This window comes from Malus sylvestris, chromosome 4 (genome assembly GCF_916048215.2).
Source record: "Malus sylvestris chromosome 4, drMalSylv7.2, whole genome shotgun sequence".
Lineage (NCBI taxonomy): Eukaryota > Viridiplantae > Streptophyta > Magnoliopsida > Rosales > Rosaceae > Malus > Malus sylvestris.
Window position 1 is genome coordinate 6,207,988 of NC_062263.1, and position 11,118 is coordinate 6,219,105.

The following is an 11,118-nucleotide window of genomic DNA, read 5'->3' on the forward strand; positions in this document are numbered from 1 at the left end:
ACTATTTAAGAAGTCAATATGATCATTACGTTTATTTCAAAAAGTTGCAAGATGGATCTTTCATTTATTTATTATTGTATGTTGATGATATGTTTGCATCGAAGAATGTTAAGGAGATTGAAAAGTTGAAAGCACAGATGAAGAACAAGTTTGAGATGAAAGATCTTGGTGAAGCGAAAAAGGTACTCGGTATGGAAATTACTCGTAACCGAGAAAAAAGCTTGGTGTATCTTACACAAAAGCAATATTTGTGTAAATTGCTTCAATGTTTTTGTATTAATGATGCCACCAAACCTGTAAGTACTCTAATGGCTCTTCATTTTAAGTTGAGCGCTTTGTTATCTCTAAAAAACAATGAAGAGAAGCTGCAGATGAAGAATATTCCATATTCTAATTTGGTTGGTGGCTTGATGTATACTATGGTATGTTCTCGACCAGATATTGCTCATGTTGTTGGTTTGGTTAGTTGTTATATGCACAATCCAGGAAAAGAACATTGGCAAACAACTAAGTGGATTCTAAGATACCTACATGGGACTAGAGATGTCGACTTATGTTTTCAGCGAAGTGATAGTAGTTTTGAGAATTTTGTGGTTGAATATGTTGATTCTGACTGTGCTGGAGATTTGGATAAAAAGAGATCGACTACTGGCTACGTATTTACCATGGCCAAAGGGCCAGTTAGTTGGAGGTCCACACTACAATCCACAGTTGCTTTGTCAACAACGGAGGTTGAATATATGGCTATTGGAGAAGCTGTAAAGGAGGCCATTTGGATACATGGACTGATAAAAAATCTAGGAATTTATCAGAAGTAGGTGGAGCTACATTGTGATAGTCAAATTGCTATTCACTTGTCAAAATTCCAAGTTTATCATTCGGGGACAAAGCATATCGATGTTCGGTTTCATTTTATTCGTGAGATTTTTTTCCAAAAGAAAGATTATTCTTCAGAAAGTTCCAACTGCGGACAATCCAGCTGGTATGTTAACTAAAGTGCTCAGACCTACCAAGTTTGAGCATTGTGTGAACATAGCTCATATACTATGTGCCTGAATATATTTGTGATTACGAATCTCGCCAAGGTGGAGATTGTTGACATGTGGCTCGATATAAATATTGGTCAATTACTTTGTATTGGTTATCCTTGTTTTTCTCTCCATCACAAACTTGTTTATGGCTTTATGTATTAGAAGGCAAACCATTTGTTTTGTAATAAAAGGAGCTCATGTAGAAATAATTTATGTGAGCCAATTTGTGAGATTCTTCTTTGTACATTTCTTATCTCAATCATTTAATAAATTGAGAGTTATTTCTTTCATTTTACTTGTTCCATTTGGTGCTCAAGCACAACAATTCATTCATCCATTCTTAGTGCAAAATAAAAAGTTCATGAGAGAGTTTACTGATCACAGAAACAAAATCTACCGAAAACTTATCACTGGTACGGCCTAAATCCCGGATTTGCAGACGTTGGATGAATCTAACAAAGGTATGACTAAAAGATATCGTAAAGCACAAAGGAAGAAGCAGATTAAGAAAGAATAAAGGCTGGGAGTTAGATGGTGACTTACTAACATGAATTCTGAGATTGTGAGAATTAGAGCAATATCATTAGCATTCATTTATCTAAAGACACTGGATATTCAACCAAGTACAACAATTCAGATATGGTCCCTGTCTCTACAAGTATCTGTCTCAATTAATTGTTCAAAAAATTCACCAAGCTTCTTCGCTTCATTAGACATTGTCGAACTAGACCCAGGGGACGTCTCAGAGCCCAGCCACATATGGGCTAACTTGGCAGATACCATTTTCAACCTCGGGGCTCAAATTCCGGTAACCATTAAGCTGATCGGATAAATCAATAGTGAGTTGCTTGCATTTATTATAAGATGGTAACTAGTAACAATGCTTTTTGCTGATTTGTTCTGTGTCGTTAAAGCTAGCACTTCTAGGTCCACTTGGAGCTGCCTCGTCATGATATTCATGTGTTCGTTTCAGAATTTTCAGTGTTTGGTTGAGTTCTTCCAAATCTTGCTTGTATACCAAACGAGCCCCACACTTCTTCACCTTATTCAAGTCTGCTTTTACTTTTACCCCTCCAATACAACTAAAGTAAGTTTCAAATAAAAACTGTTCCTGATGACAAATTTCACGAGGCAACTGAAATGCCCAAAGGTGTTCTGACACAAGAGACCCTATCATCTTTGAACAAATCATAGGGTACAAGGGTTTTGATAAAAACTCAATTTTTAAATTAATATGATAAAAATGTGCAGCTGGACCTGGATTGACCAAGTTTTCCTTAGGAACTTGAAAAACAACACAAAAGGCAATTCCCAGCCAGTTGGTACATGATGCGGGAGGAAGCTCCATATTTACTGAGTCTCCCACACTTTGATTACTGAACCACTCCGGAATTTCGATTCCAGGGAATACAACTTGTGGCTTTCGGTAATAATCCTGTAACCAAAGAACTATTATATATATGTTGTTGGAAAAAATTAGTATTTTGGTTTATTTGAATGTTTTGTTTTTTAGGCTTAGCCCGTTAGCATTAGGGTTTTGATTTCTTACCTTTTAGGATTATGATTAGTTTATTATAAATAACATACTTGTTATTTAGTCGAAAACAAGTTAGTCACGATGTAGTCTCTTGAGATTTTGTAGCCATTTCGGTATTCTTGTTTGTTTAATAATATTTTTATTATTTTGTAATCTTGTTCGTTGCACACTCTGATTTTCAACTTATGTATGTGTGAGAGAGAGAGAGAGAGAGAGAGAGAGAGTACCTTGTTCTGAGTGGCAAATTTTAGAATCCTTGAGAGTATTGTATTAGTCCAGCCTTCATCTTGAACCAATGCAATGCAATTCCGGCAAGTGAAACTAAAATCATACAAATTGGTGAATCTGCTGCTCAACTTGGATGTATCTGACAAACTTCGTAAGGAAGTACAATCGTCTACATCTACATGCAATTTGCCATTAGATGGAAGAGGTGGCAATTTTTTAAGGCTTTTGCAGCTCGACAGACCAAGATAATAAAGCTTAGAAAGGCATCTAATGCTTTCAGGTAGACTGATGAAATTATTTTCACCAAGATCCAATTTTTCCAAAAAGGATAAGCAGCCAATATCATCGGGGATATCCCCTTCACAGAGTTTACAATCTGTTAGATTTATGGTCCTCAAAGTGCATAAACGATTTAGATAAGAAAACATCAAACCCCAACAAGGAGGAGGACCAGGAGCACTCTTTCCAAGTCCTAATATGCGGAGAAGGCCCCACTTGTCCCTTGCTTTAGCATACGATCTGCATAATAGTAGTTGTTTGAGATTTTTCATCCCCATAAGCGGCTCTGTCAAAGTGGCTTCCAATCCAAGAGCCTCTAAGTGATCCATGTCTCCTGGGAGTTTGTGGATTTTTGAGCACTTTCCCACATAGAGGCGTCTAAGAGACTTCAAATTACAAATAGCCTCTGGAAGGTTCAAGAGATTTTTGCAATTAAATAGATTCAAATCCTTAAGGCCAACCAAATGTTCAATTGATGATGGCATTTTCTCAATTGCAGTCCCGCTTAAGCGAAGCTTGGATAAGTTCTTCATCTGCTTCCCAAATTCTGGAATCTTTTTCACATTTGAGCAGCCACTAAGATATAAGGATTCCAAAGAATCCATTTCAACCTCACTTGGGAGGCTCCTAATGCTTTCACACCATGCAAGGTCTAGAACTTTAAGTTTTTTAAGGACTGCAATAGAGGGGTGTATCTCAACTAAATTCTTACATTCAAAAAGATTCAACTCTACAAGATTTGGAACACCACTGAAATCTGGGGTACTGATCAAATTTTTGGAGAAGCCAAGATTGATATATTTCAAGTTGGGCAAGTCCTGTACAACACCGATAAGGTTTAGATCCTATACTTAGCTTTTACAACCTTAAAGTTTATCCAAAATAATAAATAAATGATTATTTTATAATTTATATAGCATTTATTCAATATTACTCTTACCAATTTTCCCTTCCAAAGCCGAACAAGTTTGCTCTTTCGCATTGCAAGTTGAGTAAGCAAATGCGGGTGAAAGCTGGTTGGAAGAAACTTGGAAGGATAGAAACTCCAGTTTATAATTCTCAAGGAACATGGAAGAAATTTAGGACCTGAAGAAATGATCAAATTATTGAATTCCAGAAACCTCAGTTCATGCATATTAGAGAAGGCTTCCGAATTCCAGTGCACCTCTTTTGATTCGGGTAACCGTAAGACTATGCCTTCAATAGCACGTGTCCCCTAATAACCAAGAAGGTAGGAAACGTCAATTTCACATACTAATATTATGTTAATAGAAATCATATCCTTTTTTGAACTTGGTATTTACATAATTTCTTACCGTATTGGTCATGAATACATGAAAAATGTCATTGGGAATCCACAACCTACTACGTAGACCAGGCTCTTCAGACTCTTGACGAACAATTGTCCATGCCATTTGTTGTATCAAATCATGCATCCCTATCATGTTTCCGTAATCATTGTATAGAAGAGATCTCTCAATTAGCAAATCTATTAGAATACAACTAGAAATTCCAAAAGAATTGTCTAGTACTTGAATTACTTGCTTTGTGTACTTCCCTTTGTGGAAACATGCAACATCAAGGAAAATTCTCTTCTCCATCAACCGGAGTCCATCATAACTAACTTTGAGCGAATAAAAAATTGTTTGATTGGGAATTTTATGTAGATTATCCAACTCACTATTCCATGCATCTCGCCCTCTCGTATACAAAAAAGACCCTAAAACTTTAAGAACTAATGGAAGTCCTCTGGCATAGTTTAGGAAACGCTCAGAGAGTTCCAAAAAGTCTTCCTTGGGTTGGTCTTTTTTGAAGGCATTCAAGCTAAAGAGCTCAAGAGCTTCTCCATAATTCAATCCCTCAACCTTATATGATGTTGCTATACCATTCTGGACGAGCAGACCTTCATTTCTTGTTGTAATGATAATTCTACTCCCCATACCAAACCAACTTTGATTCCCAGCCAGTACTTCTAGTTGGTTTAATTCATCCACATCATCAAGTACGAGAAGAACCTTCTTATTGCACAAGCACTTCTTACTGTAAATTCTTCCCCACTCTTCATCCCAAATTTCTTCAATCTTTTCCTTCAAGATTGGGAAAAGAAGTTGTTTTTGAAGGCCAACAACAGTATGATCTCTTGCACAAACCTCTCTAACATTGGCAAGAAAACAGTGAACTTCAAAACGATGGAAGATTTTGTCAAAAACTAGCTTAGCAAGGGTTGTCTTGCCTATGCCACCCATCCCAGTTATCCCAATAAAGCGAACATCATTTGCATCAAGAGCTAATAGCATAGATAGTTGCTCGAGCGCGGAATCAATTCCGACTAACTTCTGTGAGGAATCTGACAAAGTGATTGTAGCTTGCACCTTCCTCCACACACATTTGGCGATGTCATCAATCAGCTCTCTTTCACACCTGCAAAGAAGAAAAATAGAATAACAAAAAAGAGAACATAAGTAAGCAATCAAATATGGATGACTATATTAAGACATGGGCAAGTTTTTCATGCTTGCTTACTTAAAATTCTTCAAATCCCACCCAGAAATTTTCGACACTGTTTTTAAAGCAGCTTTCCACTGAGTCACCTTCATTTTGTCTTCAGTGCTAGTCAACTTTCCTTCATGCTTGGCGAAGGCTTCGGCAAATCTCCCCCTCTGATTTCCTACGTCAGAGGGATCCACACCATAAAAGACTGGGAGAATTGAGTTCCTGGCTTCCATGCACTGAATAATGTTTGTAAGCTCAGTCAAGCACCATTTGGAAGAAGCATAGTTTGGCGAGAGAACAACAATTGCAGTATGTGATTCTTTGATCGCACTCGGGAGCTCCAGAGGAATACTTGTTCCACCTGCAAGCTCTCGGTCGTCCATGAAAGTCATAATTCCTTGGCACTTGCACAATTCGTGGTATAGATGGGAGACAAAACCCTTGCGGGTGTCTACACCTCTGAAACTCAGAAACACGTCGTACTTCCATTGAGGAGCTGATTCAGATGAAAGAAGAGATACAGAGGCCCTTTGCGTGCTCAACGCCATTGCAAAGTGACTCCTCACAATCTGAGAGGAATGGTAATTGTCAGCAGAAAACCACTCACACCAAAGTAGGAACGGATGATGAAAGAGGTTTTATCTTTCTTTTTTTTTTGTCTCTTTCGCCAATGGTCTTCGTTCTCTCTATTTAATTATTTGGATGATCAAACAATATTTAATTATTATATTACATTATCAAGACATTAAAAGAGGAAAGTGATCATCTCCAAATCTCTTCCACCAAGATCATTGACTCATTTGATCCAGGCATTTCAAATATCATCCAACGACTCATCTATTTTGATTCCTTAAAAATTGTGATAAATTTTTGCTGTTGGATGAAATTTGAAAGGCTCAGATCATTTGATCCAGTGACTTTGATGGAAGAAATCCCGAGATGATCTCTTTACGTTAAAGTAAACAAAAGATTAACTATTTGATCATTGAGAACTAAGGACTTGGATTGTCTGCCCTCTTAGTTGTGGTGCCCTTCCATGCCCTCCTATTTTGTGCGGTCACGGTTAATCCACGTCAATATTTTATATTAATTTTTTAATGAGATAATAAGACAAAAAATAATTAAAATATAAAATATTAACGTAGCTTAACCGTGACCGCACAAAATAGAAGGGCATGAAAGGCACCACAACTAGGAGGGCAGACAATCATTGTCCGAGAATTAAAGCATCTCAGCACGTGAAAGGAGACTTGACTTCATAAGTTGACAATTAAAACTGGAAAAATAATGAAAAGACAAAAGTTGACAATTAAAAACGTGTGAAATGAGACTTAACTTAATAGCTATGAAATTTCAGGAAAGCATAATCTCAACGCCTTGCAAAAATTCTTGAGAAACTGAAGTATAGTTTGAATAAAATTTCAAGGAAGCTCACTCTTAATGCGTTGGGAAAAATCTTTCGAAGTAACAAAAATAATTAAATAATCATGTAACAAGTGCATATTCGTGAATGGAAGTCCGGATATATATTGAAGCATACTCGAATACTTTTTGAATAAACCAGACAAAATTGCAGGCATGATCCGTATACCAAGAACCATCATCCGAAGATTCACAATTCTCATCAAATAGTTTAACTGAGACATGTGCTGATACTTTTGGTGCAGTCATATATAAAGGGTGAGACATGTGCTGATACTTTTGATGCAGTCATATATAAAGGGTGAAATGTCGATTTAATTTCTAAACTATCACTTTAGTGAAACTCAAAAACACGTCATACTTAAATTGAGGAGCTGATTCAGTTGAAAGAAGAGATGCAGATGCCCTTTGCGTGCTCAACGCCATTGCAAAGTGGTTCCTCACAATCTGAGAGGAATGGTAATTGTGGGCAGAATATCACTCACACCAAAGTAGGAACAGATGATGAAGAGAGGTTTTATTTTTTAATTTTTTATAATTTATAATTTTGGTCTCTTTCGTCAATGGTCTTTGTTCTCTCTCGGTAATTATTTGGATGATCAAACAATATTTAATTATATTAAGTTACATTATCAAGACGTTAACGTAAACAAAAGATTAATTATTTGATCATTGAGAACTAAAGCATCTCACCAACTCTAAATAAATAAATACACAGTTGTATGTGGAGCCAAAACAAAGAACTGGAAAAAATATGGGAGGACAAAACTTCATGACTAAAAGCATGTGAAATGAGACTTGACTTAATGGTTACGAAATTTCAGGAAAGCACACTCTCAATGTGTTGTGAAAATTCTCGAGAAATTAAAGTATAGTTTGAATGAAATTTCAAAGGAGCTCACGCTCGACGTGTTGTGAGGAGTCTTTCTAAGTAACAAAAATAATTAAATAGTCATGTAACAAGTGCATGTTCGTGAATGAAAGTCCAGGTATAAGTTGAAGCATACTCTTAAATTTTTCGAATAAAGCAGACAAAATTGCAAGCATCATCCGTATACCAAGAACCATCATCAGAAGATTCACAATTCCAAGGTTGTAAAAGACGCTAGACACTAATTGGGCGATGGACTGGGACCTAGCGCCTAGGCGATTAGGCGGACTGGGTGGATTTATGTAAATCTATTATATTTCACGTAAATAAGTGTCAGTTTATACTTAAAATATAAACAATTTCATTATAAACTACAAAATAAAATGATATTTATATACAGGCCCTTTAAAAAAATTAATGGGGACACCCTATTGACCATTAGATTTGGCTTTAATGAAATTATGTGGTTGAGATTAAATCACAGGCCACATAATTTCATTAAAGCCAAATCTAATGGTCAAGAAGGTGTCCCTATTTTTTTTGAAAAATGGGAATTCGTTCCCTTAAAGGCTTCAGATATATATATATATATATATATATATATATATATATATATATGAAAACATACGGAACAAACATATAATATGTGTTCATTTAAGTTTACAACAAGTCTTTTGCAATTTATTGAAAAAAATCAAATGCAAAATGAAAATTATCTATTTTTTGTCTAAATGAGTTGCAACTTAGGCGGGTGCCTAAGCGGTCTAGGCGGGCGCCTTAGCAAGTGTAGATGCCATTTCTTAATTCTCAAACACCTAGGCATGAGGTTGTGACCAGCTGCTTAGTCCCTAGGTGGGGCCTAAATGGAGCTAGGCAAAGATTTTTAAAACAGTGCACAATTCTCATCAAATAGTTTAACTGAGACTTATGCTAATACTTTTGGTGCAGTCATATATAAGAAATGTTTCGACTCCTTCATGCTGTAGCAAAATTCTCACGACAAATATAACCAATTTGAGTTCCCACAGTCCATAAAGAAAGCAAATATCTCAAATAAAAAGCAACTAAGCAACCTATTTTGAATCCATTAACCGGAGTGTTTGATGATAGAACGTTCCACTTATGGGTATGTGTATACCCGTTTATGCAATTACGCAATAGACAAACGGTTATACGAGGTAAGAGCTTAAATGGTTATGAATAAATAACTGCAGTTACTCTCCCGCCATAACCACTGCTCATCTATACCTTATAATTTGATGAGTAATTTTAAGAGGGTGTAACTTTTTTTTCCCCACCATTTTTAAACATGTAGAGAAACATCAAGGTGATGGAAGGCAATCATTGAAGATGGGTGGTGGCTTGCTGCTGCTTTCTCTAAAGGAAAAAGCAAGGGGACTACATTTAGTAGATCACTTCTAAACTACCTCTTTAATAGAAGTGGACTATATGTCTATTAGAGAGGTGTTTAGATGCGGTTTACCAAATGGGATCTCTTTAGTATCACTAATCTCAAAAGTTAACGCTAGAGGTGTATTGTTCTTGTTGAGTCATTACAAATTATTATATTCAAAGGGTGTTGTTTGTACCATACTTGACCAATCTCGAAACTATTGAGCACCAGTCAACGTTATACCATCAAGGACCCAGAAGAGTTTCCCTCCAACCAGAAGGCCAATCACAGCGCGACACGTGTCGACATCAGAAGCCAATCATAGCGCAACACGTGTCAACATCAGAAGCCAATCACAACACGACATGTGTCAATGTCAGAATGAAACTAGAAATTCTCTTCTATAAATAGAGATCATTCTCTCACAATATTTCCTAATGTCATTTGTACTAAATCATTCACTAGTACTCACTAAAGGAGAGCTTGAACCTATGTACTTGTGTAAACCCTTCACAATTAATGAGAACTCCTATACTCAGTGGACGTAGCCAATCTGGGTGAACCACGTACATCTTGTGTTTGCTTCCCTGTCCCTATCCATTTACATACTTATCCACATTAGTGATTGGAGCAATCTAACGAAGGTCACAAACTTAACACTTTCTATTGTACCAAAGTCCTCATTGATTTTGTGCATCAACATTTGGCGCCGTCTATGGGAACGACACTTATTCCCACTATTTTCAGCTTTGTTAAGCTAGTTTCCACCATTCGTACACTCTCTTTTGACCAAGCATCCTTTTCCAACATTGGGAGCGAAGGAAGCCACCGTACACCGAATGACACCCTTCTTGCACCTGGTGTGAAGCAACGAAAGAAGGAACAAAAGAAGTTTGCTCTTCAGGCTAAAGTCGATGAGCTGGAAGCTCAGAACAACAAGATAGCGATGAAGAATGAGATCTTCCAAGAGTAGTATGAGAAGGTCTTCAAGATTCTCCACGAGGTTAGATATATTAAAACACATTAGCTTATCACCCCTGTGGAAGTCAACCATCAACTGGGTGCCCCCCAACACGGAGGGTCATTTGCCCTCGACATGGGTATTCATGTTGAGGAGCGAGCTACTCATCGAAATGTCAACCAACATAAGACTTCTCTCAACCCAGCTGCTTCGACCCGAAGAAGAATGAGTGGAGGAAGACACCTCCTTACGAAAGGAATGAAAGGATCGAAAGCCGTCTTTCGTGACTGTCGAGACTTCCTAAAGCAACGTCGAGACAATACCATCTATGTAAGCTCGAAGATCAATGACCCAAAGGTCTTTGAAAGACTCGGTCCCCTTCCATGTCCCAGGCTGGCTACCAATTTGGGGAAGGGGCAACAAGTCCTAGAGAAACACGAAGGTATAGGGGACTCAGAGATGGTCCGACAGACATACCTTGGAAGTCAGTACGGCGAGTCTAGGGAAAAATCACATGCTCTTGATCAAACCTTCCTACTTCTAATAGGAGATGGAGATTTACGAAAGAAAGCTCCAATGGTACATGACTCTACTCAGGACCCTCTTGTCTTACAGCTTCTTAAGGAAGTAAACAAGCTGAAGGCCAAACAACAAGCTGAGATACGTGATTGGAACCAACCTAGGCCTGGCTCTCTTACAAGGAGAATTCTCGACACATTCCTCTAAGCAAAGACAAAGCAGAAGCTTGGCTTGCAACTCTATACTGGAAAGGAGGACCCGATTGAACACCTTAACCTCTTTGAGTCCACCATGGCATACCAACGAAGAGCGATGTCTTCTTTTCCCTTCCACCCTCTCTGGCAGAGCTCTAAACTGGTATTGTCGTCTTCCATCTGAGACGGT

At 37.5% G+C, this 11,118-nt stretch overlaps 2 protein-coding genes across 2 annotated transcripts; both read right to left on the minus strand.

Annotated features, from left to right (window-relative positions):
- Positions 1 to 1,902: 1,902 nt before the first annotated feature.
- On the minus strand, positions 1,903 to 3,710 carry LOC126619748 (inactive disease resistance protein RPS4-like). The gene is made up of 2 exons (XM_050288162.1): positions 2,739 to 3,710; positions 1,903 to 2,466 (listed from the first exon to the last, which is right to left on the minus strand). Exons 1-2 carry the CDS (start codon positions 3,678 to 3,680, stop codon positions 1,903 to 1,905), a joined length of 1,506 nt encoding a protein of 501 aa, XP_050144119.1. The 5' UTR covers positions 3,681 to 3,710.
- Positions 3,711 to 3,727: 17 nt separating this feature from the next.
- LOC126619750 (disease resistance protein Roq1-like) lies at positions 3,728 to 6,187 on the minus strand. Its single transcript, XM_050288164.1, has 5 exons — positions 5,599 to 6,187; positions 4,392 to 5,496; positions 4,016 to 4,291; positions 3,810 to 3,893; positions 3,728 to 3,751 (listed from the first exon to the last, which is right to left on the minus strand). Exons 1-5 carry the CDS (start codon positions 6,114 to 6,116, stop codon positions 3,728 to 3,730), a joined length of 2,007 nt encoding a protein of 668 aa, XP_050144121.1. The 5' UTR covers positions 6,117 to 6,187.
- Between the last annotated feature and the right edge of the window lie 4,931 nt (positions 6,188 to 11,118).

Excerpts from the sequence above, each read along its gene's own strand:
- LOC126619748 (XM_050288162.1), bottom strand. The coding sequence starts at position 3,680 with ATGGATTCTTTGGAATCCTTATATCTTAGTGGCTGCTCAAATGTGAAA. Across the intron at positions 2,467-2,738 it reads TACATAAGTTGAAAATCAGA|GATTATTACCGAAAGCCACA; the intron begins GTGTGCAACGAA and ends CTTTGGTTACAG.
- LOC126619750 (XM_050288164.1), bottom strand. The coding sequence starts at position 6,116 with ATGGCGTTGAGCACGCAAAGGGCCTCTGTATCTCTTCTTTCATCTGAA. Across the intron at positions 5,497-5,598 it reads TGGGATTTGAAGAATTTTAA|GTGTGAAAGAGAGCTGATTG; the intron begins GTAAGCAAGCAT and ends TCTTCTTTGCAG. Across the intron at positions 3,752-3,809 it reads TCAGTGGTGTTCCAAATCTT|TCCTTAAAAAACTTAAAGTT; the intron begins GTAGAGTTGAAT and ends CCTCTATTGCAG.